This window comes from Dicentrarchus labrax, unplaced genomic scaffold, assembly GCF_905237075.1.
Source record: "Dicentrarchus labrax unplaced genomic scaffold, dlabrax2021, whole genome shotgun sequence".
Lineage (NCBI taxonomy): Eukaryota > Metazoa > Chordata > Actinopteri > Moronidae > Dicentrarchus > Dicentrarchus labrax.
The window spans coordinates 25,632,351-25,648,008 of record NW_026136706.1 but is presented as its reverse complement, the minus strand read 5'-3'; the positions used below and the strand labels follow the sequence as shown (position 1 = coordinate 25,648,008).

At 42.4% G+C, this 15,658-nt stretch overlaps 1 protein-coding gene across 13 annotated transcripts in view; it reads right to left on the bottom strand.

Annotated features, from left to right (window-relative positions):
* Positions 1-6,275, bottom strand: part of LOC127365333 (trace amine-associated receptor 13c-like) — a 39,737-nt gene extending 33,462 nt beyond the window's left edge. For 2 of the 13 annotated variants that reach the window (XM_051403338.1, XM_051403336.1), the window contains exons 1-2: positions 6,019-6,275; positions 1,106-1,603 (exon numbers count right to left, since the gene is read on the bottom strand). In XM_051403338.1, the coding sequence (XP_051259298.1) occupies positions 1,106-1,603; positions 6,019-6,191 (671 nt within the window). In that variant the 5' untranslated portion in view covers positions 6,192-6,275. Of the gene's footprint in view, positions 1-434; positions 1,604-2,046; positions 2,463-2,688; positions 4,390-4,482; positions 5,655-6,018 lie in introns of those variants that run through there. The other 11 variants (XM_051403334.1, XM_051403333.1, XR_007885172.1 and 8 more) reach the window with 11 other exon arrangements.
* Positions 6,276-15,658: the final 9,383 nt, after the last annotated feature.

Genomic DNA, 15,658 nt, shown 5'->3' with positions numbered 1-15,658 from the left:
TGACCATGCCAATTTGTGATCATGCCCTAAATTTAAAGCGAATTTGCACCTGCACCCAATTTGCACCTGCACCCAGTCACCCAGGAGAGTAGCCTGTACAGTCATATGTGTTATTCCAAATTATATTATTAAAGCTTAAAGGGGACTTATGTGCTCATTCTCAGCTCAATATTTTTTTATGGGACTCCACTAGAGTAGCATAAGCAGCATAATTCAAAAATATCCTTTTTTTAACGTATAACGGTCCTTCAGTTCATCCTCTGTCTGAAACAACCCATCTCTTTTAGCCCACTCCCTAAAAGCCCAGTTGCTTCTGACTGTCCAACTTCCCTGAAGCACACAGTGCTGGTCATCACCGTCGTCTTCTTGCTGGTGTGCTCAATAGCATACAATGGATTCTACATTTACTTGTAAAATAGCGATATGGCACTGACTTTAATTGACTTTTTATTGAACCACAAATGAGACAATAATTATGTTAGAAAGAAGTGTTTTTGTTACTATACAAAACCACAGAACTTTTATAACTTTATTTTCAGATTTTGGTGAAACTGGATTATACTTTATAGAGAAAAGTGTTCCGTTTTTCTCTCAGTTTCTACATCCCAAATGTAAGAAAACATGTTTGTTTAGACCCGAACAAATATTACATTATCATAATTTTAACAGTTTTTTCGGTGAAAATCAAAATAGCAACATTTGTTAAAGAATAATCACAATATGATGGTTTTTTTTTCCAATATTGTGCAGTTCAAGTTTTTTCAATTATATTTTGCAATCTTGAGACAGTATGTTGGTATCACAGGAGTCAGGCTGCAGTATCTGAAACGTAACAATGAGCTTCATAGATCTCCTGAACCAGGGGTAGAAAAAGGCATAGACCATTGGATTAAAACAGGAGTTACAACAAAGTAGCCAGACCCCAAATATTGAAAATACGACAGTGGTTGACGTGTCCTGGCCCACGAGAGATGGGATGAAGTAAGGACAGAAACAAATTAGAAACACAACCACAACAACACCAAGAGTTCTGGCTGCTTTTCTCTCAGACTTCTTAGCGGTTACACTGACTGAACCCTGGAGTGTAACAGCTGCAATATGAGACCTCATGACTCGAGCCTGAGACACAGCCACCACAAATACTCTCATATACAGAACTATGATTGCAGCAATGGGGCCAACAAAGGTCAACAGAACATCAACAGCTCCTGTTATGAAGTTAATTACAAGTACACATTCTCCATAGCAAGAATTAAATTGATTTGGATGTTTAAAGAAGTCAATCAGTATTACACCATTGTAGAACACAGAGCAGGTCCAACACAGACAAACACAGATTTGAACTCTTTTCTGAGTGACTTTGGTTGCGTAACACAAAGGGTCACAAATGGCCACATATCGGTCAACTGATATGAGCACCATGTTTCCCACTGAGGCAGTTGTAAGGATAAAAGAGGCATAGTAAAATAGTCCACACATTAAGCTCCCCAAAAACCAGCAGCCCCCTACAAAGAGGATTTGAAGTGGCATCAGCAGGAGGCCTACGAGGAAGTCTGAAACAGCCAGTGAGAGGAGTAGAAGGTTGGTGGGGGTGTGCAGCTGCCTGGAGAAAAAGAAAATCCTCACTGAATATATTATTATTTGTAGAAGTATGAACAGAAAAATAAACTAATTATGTCCACATAATACAGTACAGCACATGCAGCAACATTTTTAAACAGCTCGGACTTACTCATTAAAATTCAGTACAAAATGCAGTACAGGTACCAGTTTTGTATTTTACTATACATGTGTCTGTAGTAGAGGGGAAGGTTAGAGAGCAGTCAGCTTACAACATTCATATCATCAATACGTTCCCTGATGGCTGCAGAGTTAATTGTAGTAACCAGAGTAATACTATGCAATTATTTTAAATGCTAAAAATGTAAATTGTTAAAAACTCAAATGGTTATATTTCCATGCTTTAATGTGACAATATCCCTTTTTTTCCCCTTCTAAAATTAAGTGCTTGACATTATATTTTAGGTTATAAGTGTATCTTTATGCCTGAAGTGGGAGATAGAGATGATGACCAGCAGGTTCAGAGCCACAGTGAGCAAAGAGATGCAAGACAGCAGGATGTAAAGGAATATGGTATCAGCACGGCGCTGCATTGGCTTCCTGCAGGAGGTGTTGAGTAGTTGTGGAAAGCAGAGTTCAGCTTCTGTCAGGGTCTCCATAATCAGAGAGAGAAGAGGAGACGAGACGCTGCTGAGCTCTGGCAGCTTTCTGACTAAAGTTCTGCATCAAAAAGCTGACTTATCTTGCTCCTCCCCCCTTTCCCATAACCCCCAAAAAATATTTAAAGTAGTGATGTAATTATCAGATGCCTTGCCTACCAACTGCTGAATTATTCCCATGAGAGTCATCATTCTTAAATGACATTAGCATACTGTAACAAGAGAAAATATGTGTGAAGTGCAAATGTGTATAAGAGAGTATGATGTAGGAATGTTGGGAAAGGCTTTGTGTATGTCACATTAGTGCTGAATGCTTGTTAGCAGGATTGTATGTGTTAATATATGAGTGAATAGAGTAATTGTGTTTTAAGATTGTGATACATATTAGTATTTTACGTGTTTAAGTTTAAGTTTATTTGTAATGTGTACCTTCATTTTGAATTTATGTAAACTCGTTTCAATTTAGACACAATGTTTTATATTATTTATTGTAGTTTAGTTACAGCATTTGTTGTTTAATTTGTAAAATATTTTAGTATGAATTTGACATGCACTTAAATCACAAAGCTTGAAAAAGTGACAGGAAATTGTTTGTAAATGTGTAAGAGATAAACAAGCATGAACATGAGCAAGACGCTAAGCTTCGTCATCTCTTTTTCAATCCACAGTTTATATATTGGCTACACAGTGCTCCCTAGCCTCTGTAACCCTTGCTGCTGGTCCAGATTTCCCCTAGGTCTGATGCTGGTAACATTTGCTACAGGACAACCAAGTAAATTAAATTGGCCATTATTTAACCTGATTCTGATTCCTACAAGTAATGCCATTCAGCTTCTCTCATGCACTGTACCTGGCTGTGGCCAGCATTGTGCTACAGCCACTGATCACCTGAATTGTAACAATGTGTTGACCACACCCATGTGTGTTTCGGTGTATAGGTGTTTTGGACCAACTACATTTTTTGTATTCTACAAAATGGGCAGTACTTAAGCAGGGCATGGGTATGGCTTAAATTGGGTCTGGTTAGCCAGAAGTTGTTAATTTAATCTTGAAATTGATATAGGTCGATTAGAAGTTGGTATATGAAAACTATTCAGAGACCATAAGGAAAATATTTGGCCATTACCCTCCCTTCTCCCTCCACCTCCACTTGAGGGGGCATCCAAAACAGTGGCTGGCTGACGCTTCCTAAAAGTAGGCATGTGATCCTTCCGTAGAGCTGGCTGCCATACCACCTGGTGCTGCTGAACCATTTTGCAGACAACTGTTGTGCTTCAGCTTTAGACCTCAACCATTGTGTAAGATCATGCAAGTTGTAGGAGTTAAGACTAGATGTCTGTAACCTGCCCCTAAACCTGCAGATGCTCAACAAAGCTGTCACTGTACTGTTTCGATAATTTGCTTAGCAGTTGGTCCACATGCCCATTGCAAGTCAGTTCCATTCCCAGTGGACCCTTGAGCGATAATAGCACGCTAACTAGGAGATCAACATTAAGGGCAAACTTTTGAAAAGCTGGCTTTATGTCCGGCATGTTGAGTATAGCTGCAGCAAGCCTGGGCTATATGTCATGCTTATTCCAAGACCAGGTGTTCTATCAGTGCACAGTACTTATTGTGCTCTGACAGCTCAGTGTGAGGACCCAAAAAGTTACTGAGAGCCAAAGTCGGTAAACTCTCTTTCACTATCTGTAGTGAGATCAGTAAGTGTGGGAACCGGAACTGGCTGAAGGGGTTGCTGAGCTAGGGGCAGCTGATATGTGGGCTGTCCAGGCATGGTAAAAGGACACTTATACCCCAAGGGAGCAGTGACTGCTTGGAGCCTGGTAAACAGGATGCCCAGGTAGGTATTGAGATGGTGACTGTGAATATTTGTAAGCAGACTGTACGAGCAGAAGTAAGTACAGCGACTGCACAGAAGCACTCTGTTGAATGGCAACTGGCTGTTGTAACTGCATACACAGAGGCTGGAAAGCAGGCTGTACAGGTAGAGGTTGTTGTGGTGACTGAACAGGGGCTGGAGGTTGTGCTAGTTGTAATAGACTGTGGTAGTGTCACTTGATATGGAAGAAGATGGGATGGAATTTGACGTCTGGAGTGGTGCTGTCTGCAACTGCAGTGCATTGCCTCTCCTTGTTTTGATCCATGTCACCAAGGTAGAATAAGTATCTGGCTTGAAGGACCATAGAAAGAATTATTCAGAGAAGGCAGCAGAGACATATTCCTATTTCACCCTGGGGAGCAATGATAACATGGACTCAAAGTATCCCATTCAATTCTTTACTAAAGCTGAGTTTGATATGGTTTCTGCAATACAAGTATAACAGTAAATAGAAATTAATCATAAATCCATTCATTATGCTGTCGATGCACATTACAGTCAGTATATGTAACGGCTAACAATATATCAAGCAATAATTCCCTTTTAAACAAATAAAGAATGTATTAAATAAGAATAAATTGTGAAGTCAATTAAAACAATTTTCTTTCAGTGAAAATGAAAATTGTGAGACAGCAATTGTAATATCAGTGAAAAATAGTCATAATATAATGTTTTTATAAATATTGTGCAGTCCAATTTGACTCAATCATATTTTACAATCTGGGCACAGTATGTTGGCATCACAGGAGTCAGGCTGCAGTATCTGAAATGTAACAATGAGTTTCATAGATCTCCTGAACCAGGGGTAGAAAAAAGTATAGACCATTGGATTAAAAAAGGAGTTACAATAAAGTAGCCAGACCCCAAATATTGAAAATACCACAGTGGTTGACATGTCCTGGCCCACAAGAGATGGAATGAAGTAAGGACAAAAACATATTAGGAAAACAACCACAACAACACCAAGGGTTCTAGCTGCTTTTCTCTCAGACTTCTTAGCAGTTACACTGACTGAACCCTGGAGTGTAACAGCTGCAATATGAGACCTCATGACTCGAGCCTGAGACACAGCCACCACAAATACTCTCATATACAGAACTATGATTGCAGCAATGGGGCCAACAAAGGTCAACAGGGCATCAAGAGTTCCTGTTATAAAGTTAATTACAACTACACACTCTCCATAGCAGGAATTAAATCTATCTGGATGTTTCAGAAAGTCAATCAGTATCATACCATTATAGAACACTGAACACGCCCAACACAGACAAACACAGATTTGAACTCTTTTCTGAGTGACTTTGGTTGGGTAACACAAAGGGTCACAAATGGCCACATATCGGTCAACTGATATGAGCACCATGTTTCCTACTGAGGCAGATGTAAGGATAAAAGAGGCATAGTAAAATAGTGCACAGATCAAGTTCCCCAAAAACCAGCAGCCCCCTATGAAGAGGATTTTAACAGGCATCAGCAGGAGGCCAACGAGGAAATCTGAGACAGCCAGCGAGAGGATGAGAATGTTGGTGGGGGTGTGGAGCTGCCTGGAGAAAGAACTTAATACATTATATGAAAAAGTTATGGAATTTGTAAAAATATTTTATCTGTAACATTACGAAAAGTCAAATAAACTAATTTTGTCCAGATAATACCTTATAGCACATAGTAACATTTAAACAGCTAGGACATGCATCAAAAATCCTGGAGATGCTAACACAGTTTAAGTACCAGTTTTATATTTCAATGTACATGTGTCTATAATAGAGAAGAGAATGCAAAATACATTTAAACTGTTTAAAATGTTTTAAAAAGTGAAACATTTTCATGCCTTATTGTAACAATACCCTTAATGTCCTAAATTCCTGTAAAATTAAGTGCTTGATAGTATTTTAGGTTATGCCTCTAAGTTTATCTTTATACCTGAAGTGGGAGATAGAGATGATGACCAGCAGGTTCAGAGCCACAGTGAGCAAAGAGATGCAAGACAGCAGGATGTAAAGGAATATGGTATCAGCACGATGCTGCACTGGCTTCCTGCAGGAGGTGTTGAGTAGTTGTGGAAAGCAGAGTTCAGCTTCTTCCAGGGTCTCCATAATCACAGAGAGAAGAGGAGACAAGATGCTGCTGAGCTCTGGCAGCTTTCTGACTGCAGTTTTGCATCATATAGCTGACTTATCTTGCACCCCCCCATAACCAAAAAAAAAAAAAGTATTTCATTCTGTGATGTAATGATAAAGGAAATTTTCATTGCCTACCAACTGCTGAATTCTTACCATTTCATGGACACCTGAGCATATTAAATGTCCTGGTTCTGTCGTTGTAAGTTGTCATCAACCTACTCACCATCCATTCAAAACAAGGGAGACCCCACAGACAGTCAAATGTTTAAAGCAAAATAACTTTAATCAATGTTCATACTAGACAAAGTAATACAGATTTATGTACATCAGTGTTATCAGTAGTGTAGTGAGTGAAAGGGATATAGACCAACCAGGGGAGGGGTCATCACAGAGTTGTACCTGGATATCCTAATTCTTTTTATTTTATCTTATTTTTTTATATATTTTTGGGGGCTTTTATTGCCTTTATGATGAGAGAGGGGATGACACGCAGCAAAGGGCCACAGGTCGGATTCGAACCCTGGGCCGCTGCAGCAAGGACTCAGCCTCGGTACATGGGTCGCCAGCTCCACCCACTGAGCTAACCGGGAGCCCTGGATATTCTAATTCTAATATACATTATTTTTCATGCTGTTGTCAATACACCACATTTACATGTTCTAACATCAGGGTAATTAAATAATACATGAAGAAAATCAATGTATGTTTACAGAATACAAAATCGCATATACATTTTTCTGTTTCAGACCACCTGATTCTTTCATTCTTTGTTTGCATATCATATCATATCAAAATGAAAAAAAAAAAAAAGATCCAGATTGTAAGCTTCTGGATACAGACAGTACCTGTCCGTAAAACCACCAGTGGTAAGCTGTACAAACTCAGGCCAGGCGTTGAGGTAAAGATCCTGAACAGAAGATGGGTATGTTAGATATAAGGTTTGTGATATCTGCAACACAGAATGATAATTACTATACAATGGCATTAAATTGGGAAGTTTCAAACGTAAAATATGAAACTTAACATGGTAGAAAAACATGTGACTATGCTAGACTGTCTGGAGCTGCTTCGGGTACGCTAGCTCAATGATTTGTCACAGCAATGCAGGCTATCTCAACCGAGAACACAGTTGATCAAATAAACATACGTTAGGTACTTACACAACAACTTACAGTGTCATCGACGCACACTTTTGTACCAAAGGATAGATAACAATTGCAGAGCGGACCAACTGAGTGAGAGGGATTAACTATTTACACACAATAAAGTCATTATGGAAGTGCAACCTCCGACGGGGAATTTTATACAACTAAATCCAAGTCCCATGGCAGGACTGAAGATCTAGTCCTGTGAACTGTAAACCTCTGTGCACCTCTAAGGAACCAGGAAATTATTAAGCAGCCATCCTCATTCGGTGTGTATTCTCCAATACTGACTGCTTGCACCTTGGCTGCCATCAGGCCCATGAGTCGATGGCAAATCCCCTCATCCATCAGAGATTGCTGCTGGAAGTGGCCAAGGCAGGCCTCTCTGGCAATAACCCAGAAACGTTGTCACCTAGGAAGGCTGGAGCTTGCTCTTTTGTAGTTCAGGCACAGAGCCAGGCCAGATGGGAATCTGGACGTAGGTGTCCTTGAGGTCGATGGTGGAAAACCAGTCCCCTGCAGTGATGGCTTGCCTTAACCTGAGAACTGTCAACATCCTGCCTCTCAGAGGGTGAAGAAACTTGCTGAGCCCCCTGAGGTCCAGAATAGAACAAAGGCCCCCGTCCTGCTTGGGGACCAGGAAATAGCAGGAGAAAAACCCAGCGTGGTGATTTCCACACTCCACCTCCCTTATGACCTTCAAGTATTGACAGTTCTGCCCACATTATTTCTGCATGGTGAGGATCAGTTACAGTAGTGAAAGTTGCCAAACTCATTACAGAAGGTTTGTGAGAAAACTGCAAATGATAGACCTGGGTCATGGTGGACACAACCCTAGCTGAAGGGTCTATGGGCAACTTCAGTAGACAGTCCCAATCCCCTTGCTGTAACTGGGACAGCCACAGGTGGCACCAAACCACCCAAAAGGATGCTAAAGCCTGCAGCATCTGCTGGCTCCTTCATAATGAAGGAGAGGGAGGAGGAAGCTGCCTGAAGTTAACCCACAATTCCAGACTCCCCAAAACAATATGGCACCTGACAGGACAGGTGATGAAGATAGAGGAACACAATAGCCCCAGTATTAACCAGGCGGGTTTGCATGGCTATAGCTTTGGGTAGTTTAGTATGCGAAGGCCTGATCCACTGGAGATGAAGATTTGTGTAGCCACCGGTCAGTTAAAGTGTTTACACCCTAGGTCTTTAAAGTCAGGCAGATGGGGCACCTGCGCCAGAGTGGGTCACACCTCCCTAGTCTACTCAAAGTGTAAACTGAGTGCCAAAGAATTGTCAGGGAAGGGCATATCCAGAGCTTTGGCTGCATGGCCCATTAACTCTTCAAAAGGGCAGGCTGACTCACATTTGGAAGTGCTGGCTGCCCATAGGGCAGTACTTCTCAAATAGTGGGGCGCGCCCGGCGTGAGAGGCAGGGGGGACTGACGGAGGAGGAGATATGGAGAAGTTTCTGACAGGAGTGAAAAGAAAAAACGGAGGAGGCGTCAGAGGCGTCAGAGGCAAGAAAAGCAAGTGACGGTAAACGGAATAAACCTAATAAGACCAGGAAATACGATGAAGCCTACATAGCCCTGGGTTTACCGTGAATACGGTCGGAAATGAGGTAAGACCTGTGTGTGTTTAATGCCTAAAAACTGGCAGCGGACAGCATGAAACCAAACAAATTAAGACGGCACCTGGAGACCTTACACCCTATTTATGTCAATAAGCCACTGGACTTTTTTCATTGAAAACTTAATGCGTATCGCCAACAGGCCGGTTATTTTGTGAGCACGGCATCAGCAAATTAAAAAGCTTCGTACAAAGTTGCCCACCACATTGCAAGGTGCAAAAAACCTCACACGATAGCAGAGGAGCTAATACTCCGGCAGCATTGGACATGGTCACAATCATGCTAGGTGAGAAAAGTGCTGAGACACTGAATACTGTCCCTCTTTCCAATGACACGATCGGGAGATGTATATTTGACATTATAGACAACCTCCAACAACTCACAGAACATCTAACAGACAAACGTTAAATATAAGCAATGTTGTTGCAAATTTTGCACAAAAAAAAACAAATGTTATAAAGTCATATACAGAGCTGCCAACTCTCACGCTTTCGCCGTGTGACACACAGTTTTGCCTGTTTTCACACGCACTCACACCACACACCCAATTTCTCACGCAAAAAAAATCCGATCTTGGGTCGTTTCGGTCCCCTGCAGCTTTTACCGTCCAAAAACAATGTTACGCTATAGTAAACAGAGACTCGTCAAGCACTAGGACCAAGCGGAAAACAGCCGCTCAAGCTGAAGCCCCTTAGTTTAGACCCGCCCACAAGCTCCTCGAATGGCTCTGCCGTTTCTTGTGTGATTGGCCATCCCCGCTGTCACTCCATCTTGCTTGCACACCGGTCTGCTGGAGTTGCCCAGGTAATATCAGAGGTTTCATTTACATTCACGTTTGAATCGGTGTCCATGCGCGTGCGTGTGTGTGTGTGTCCAAAATGTTTATTCTATAGCTACATTTACATGCTTTACAACCAGGCAAACCAAAAAAGGGAACAGTAAACGTAAAAGTAGCAATAGAAAACTAGAAGAACTACTATTGTGTAATGGGGGCGCCCGCTGGTTAGCGCAGTCGGTAGAGTTGCTGCGTGTCATCCCCTCTCTCTCCACCCACCATCACTGTCTCCCTACAGCTGTCTTTATAAATAAAGATAACAAAGCCAAAAAAATAACTTTAAAAAAATAAATAAATACTTGTGTCCTCCCCACCTCTGAAATCAAAATTTGGTCCTTGATCTGAGCTGAGAATAGGTATGTAACAAGGAAATGTCATCCAATTGAGTACTCACTCTTAAACTTTAAAATCTTGATATAAATGATCTGTTTGAGCGTGTGAACATGATTTAGTGTGGTGAAAGCTGTCATAACAAGCAGCAGGAGAGCACCTTGTTAACCTCGTGGTATACTGCATGCTCAAAATATCAGCTCATTGCATTGTTTATTTACTCACAGTTTAATACCATTCTAATCAAAATATCAATCAACCTACAGGTACCTAGGCCAAATCTTAAACACTGGTCTATGAATAAGGCTTTATTGTGATACAGGCAGTCATTTAGGCACAACAATAGTTTTCTGGTTGAATGTTCAGCTCAAGTCTAGAAGGCCCTACGAGTCATAATGCCAAACAAGAATGAGAATAAGTTCAGGTATTGCACATCTTTAGCAGACCACCCAAAAATCCACTAGAATGCAGGAAATCACATCTACTTAATCCAAAATTTCCTGGGGGTGGACCTTCAGCTATGTCTGCTTCTCAGAATGTAACCAATATTGTCCATCTCCAGTAGGCTGCCCCTATCAGCGGCTTTGGACCTCCCCACAAACCACCAGAATGCAGGGTACAACATGGGTACAACATCAAATGAATTCCAATCCTCTGATATCTGAGCCACCAACTTGTGTGGCTGCGTGCGCGGCATCATTTTGGTCACCCGACAAAATCTCACTCCAAGGTTTTTTGAAAAGTTGGCAGGTATGCATATACCTTTTTGAAAAGGAATAAGCTGATGAAGCTGACAAGTGACCAATGTTTACAGTTTAAAATAGCTTTGAATGTTACTGTGTTAAGTCTAATCAGACAGTCTGAGCAGTCAAATTGAGTTAATAAACTGAACTTGGAAATTGTTTTAAGTTGTTGCAGATGTTATCTCAGCTCATTTTATTTTTCTATTTTGATAATCAGGTGATGCCACTACCATAGGGCAATTCATTATTCTTAGAGGAAAAATGTCTCCACATCTACAACCTCCTCCTGCTCCTCTTCCTCCAAGGAGGCTGCCTGTAGACAGAGGCCCATACTACTGCTTTAAGTCAGTGATTTCACTCTGCACACTTAGGTGGAGCTCAAACAATCACTGATTACACGCCAGCACAGGTGTTTTATAGGTAAACCGTAGGGTGTGAAGGGGCAAGCCGGTGTGCTTTAAAGAAATATCCACGTAACCCAGACAATCAGGAGGGTCATTCCCATAAATATGTACATCTTCCCCAAGATGATAGAGAACAATGAGCGGAAATAAACAGAATTGTCCTTAGCAATCCTATTACAGTTAGAGCATTAATTTCCCTTCATTAATTGGCAAATGTCAGTTTATAAAAGGGATATAATTAAATTTGTACCAGTTATTCCAGAGGGTTATCTACAAGACGACAGTCCCAGTATCTGTGACCTTATGGAGCCAGGACGGTGAAAAAAAAATTGGCATTGAAAACAAAACCAGTACTGAAAAAAGGAAACATTGGCATTGAAACATTTGTATTGAAAACAGTTGAAAACTAATTAAAATACTTAGATTTTTTTTTTTTTTTTCCAATGACAATCTTCAGATTTTTTCTTCATGTCACATGTCATCTGTCGGTGACAGATTTTTTTTACAATGTCAGTTTTTCTTCAGTGTCACTGATTTTCAGTTTCAACTTTCTGTCACTGTTTTGGCATTGAGGAGGGATCTGAGGGGAGGGGCAAGTAGAGCGTGGTTTGCATATAATTTGCATATTGGCAAACTGAAGAAGTACGTCTTTTGTTATATAATATATATATATATATATATATAATCTCTCACTGAAAAAAGAGTGACATGTAGAAAAAATCTGAAGATTGTCATTGAAAAATACAAAAAATCCCAATAAAATAAAATAAGATTTTAATTAGTTTCTTTTCAGTGCCAATACTTGTTTCAATGCCAATACAACTGTTTTCAATACAAATGTTTCAATGCCAATGTTTCCTTTTTCAGTACTGGTTTTGTTTTTAATGCCAATTTTTTTTTGGATGCCAAATTTTAAAGTCACTGTCCTGGCTCCATATTACCTGGGCTTTCAAGTGAATTAAATTGACCATTATTTAACCTGATTTTGATTCCTCCCAGTAATAATGCCATTCAGTTTTTCTAATGCACTGTACCTGGCTGTGGCCGTCTGATAGGCCTGTGTGCATGTGGCAACTGGGGGTCCACTATCATGACTACAGGTAAGGTCATCCTCTTGTTGTCGCCACTTGGAGTGACCTTGCAAGGCTGGGAGATAGTGGCGTGTGAAGTGAGACCAGCAGTAGTCAGTGATGGTCTGGCTATGGCACCAACGACGTCTTGTCAGTGGTTCCAGTACATACAGTAGGTGACTAGAGGTAGTGCGGCATTCCACCGCCCCATGAGGAGCATATTGGGTGTCACTGGATCCAGATCTGCAATGTTGGAGAATATGTACCCCAGGGGCTTGGCATGGATGCCCTCAACCGCCACCAGAACTGTGAGCAAGACATCTTCCGACACCGACTGACTTCTGATGACCACTTGGAACGATCTAATTGAGTGCTCTCATTCGGCACTCTAATGGGGAGCACTGGGGGCAATAGAGCATGAAGGTGATCTGAAGAGCTGTGGCTCCATTGCTGCATTGGACTCTGTAGCAAGACTGGCTACTACCGTGGGTTCTCCCAGCACACAGACCAACAATGGGGATTAATGACCAAGACAGCTTTATTCTATTGTCCGCCGCACACACAATGAACACACAATTTAGCCTGCTTCCAGAAGTCCATTCAGGTCTGCTCCAGTTGTGTGTCTCCACTGGCATGTGTGTCGGCCCCGAGGTCCAGCACACTACTGCCTTAAAAGAGGTGAGTGTGATTACTCCATGAGTACCAGCTGAGATAATCAACTCACCTGCGCTGCTCTCACAAGCCTTCCCCACGCCTCTCTCTACAGTACAAACCACACCCACCTCCACAGACTCCCTTAGCTCTCTCTCTGCACCACAGAAGTTTTTTCCCTGATCATAGAGAATTTAGCATGACACCCCTCGCCTGGCTATGAACATTTGTAAGGCCAGCAAGAAAGTGTAAAAATGGTTTAAAAATGACACTCCATTGCTTTTCAGTGCAACGGGCCAACTTGACGATGAACGGCCCACAACAGTGGAAAAGAAGGGGGGTTGATAGAGCCGTAGAGCTATATGTCAATCAGGCTTGGGCCTTCCATACATCTGATCCTAGCTCCTACCCGGATCAGTCCATGTCTTGAGTGCAAGATTAGCAAGATGACTGCTGGGTGTGACTGGCTTCCCAGCTGCAAGGGCTTCCATCTCCTTGAGAAAACATTCCTCCTGACAGTTTCTTAGGTGTAAAGCCTCAGCCTCTTTGTGGCCTGCATTGGGTGCCTTACCACCTGATGCTGCTACAGCCTGGAGGGTGTGCAAGGTAGTCACCACCAGAGCTTTCCAGGAGTTGAACTGTGTGACATCTGGCAAGCAGGGATTGGCCTGTTGGATAGTGACTCCACAGGTGCTTTTCTTCCGCTTGGTGAGGTCTTTGTTGACATCGAGTTTGGGGATTGCTGGCCACTCCTCTGGTGGGATGCAAAGGAAGTGAGCCCCCTGATTCCACCAGCTTGGCTTGACCAGGCCTACCAAGTGTTTCCCCATCATGATGTTGTCTGTGGGATTGAATACACATACCTCCAGGGGCATGGAACAGACAATTCCTGTTCCTCTGCTACCCTAGTCCCTCCAAAAACCTTAAACTGAGACGAAACCAAAGTGTGATTACTGGTCCACTGTCGAATCTCAAAGCTACCGGCAGCCAGTAGGTCCTGCATTTTGTCAATGAGATGTTGCACTGACTGACTGCTGGCTCTGCAGACATACACACATAAAAGCACTGCTCAACCGACTGCAGTATGTCCATGTTCCCAGCTTGGTTGTCCCCCACATGCTTTTAGGCAGCAAAGGTTGCACAGCATGCACTGAAAGTGGTACTAAATGGTAAAACTTGCCATTCATAGATGTCTGGCGGGTCTTCTCTCCTCATATTCCCCCATATAAATCACAGTAAGGGACTGTCCTCTGGCAGCAGCCTGACCTGGTGGAACATGGCTTTAATGTCGCCACTGACATTCAGTGGCTTTTCCATCATAGAAGCCCCTTGACAATTGATCAGAATCATGAAGAAGAGCTAGTGGCAGGTGGTGCACCAGGTTGTCAACTGATCATCTGATGAATTATATGCCTCCTTGGTTTTAGCAAAAAAGTTTAGTTAGCTGCCAGACATGAGACCAGTAGCCCAGACTCACTAATCTTTGTAGCCATAAGACTAGATAATCGCTTCTGTGACAGGCACAGGGATAATCTTTGTCTCTGCCAGCTTTTGTGAATTCTGGAGCAGATGAGAACTTTATGGACCAGGATTTTGCTCTCCAGGCAGGCATTTAGGTGATTCCACTCGGTTCCCCCCTGACGGCCAATGCTCTTGATGGAACCAAACTGCTCTGGTGCTTCTGTTTCTCTCTGAAAACCAACGAGAACAAATTCAGTTCCACGTCATACATCACTTAATGCACCTCTGCTCCTTCGACAGCCCTGGTTAATCAAAAACAACCTTCATCTGGACTGGTCTACTAGTAAGGTGGTGAGTGGGAATACATCTTGCCATAACTCTTGCTTGCAATCTGCACTTCCTCTACCAGAGGCACCTGCCACCCCACCAGTCTCTGAGCCGCCAGATTTGTCATTTGTCCTGCTTGACTATCATGACTTGGGGGAGGTCTTCAACAAGGAGAAGGCCCTATCCATGCCACCACATCACCCCTATGACTGCACCATTGACCTCCTTCCTGGATCCACTCTACCCACTAGCCAGTTATACAACCTATCTCAGCCTGTAAGGGAGGCGACGGAAAAGAACATCAACAACTCGGTTGCTGCAGGTATTATCCGGCCCTATTCCTCTCCTGTTGGTGCTGGGTTCTTCTTTGTCTCCAAGAAAGACAAAACCCTTTATCCATGTGTTGATTACCGGGGCCTGAAAGACATAACTCTATCCTCTGCCACTTATAAACTCAGCTTTTGAACATCTTAACGGTGCCACTGTCTTCTCCAAGTTGGACCTGAGGAATGCATACCATTTGGTTAGGATTCGGGAGGGGGATTAATGGAAGACAGCATTCCTTTGCTGGGCCATTTTGAATATTTAGTTATGCCTTTCAGCCTAACCAATGGCTCTGCAGTGTTTCAGGCATTAGTGAATTATGTGCTTAGTGACTTTCTTAACCGTTTTGTGTTGGTCTACCTAAAAAACATTCTCATCTTCTGTCTGACAAGTGCTGCAAAGGCTCCTGGAGAGCAAGTTGTTTATTAAGGTGGAGAAGTGTGAGTTCCACACCAGCTCAGTGAGTTTTCTGGGCTTCATTGTTGAGAGTGGGTAGGTGAGGAGAGATCATGAGAAGGTCAAGAGA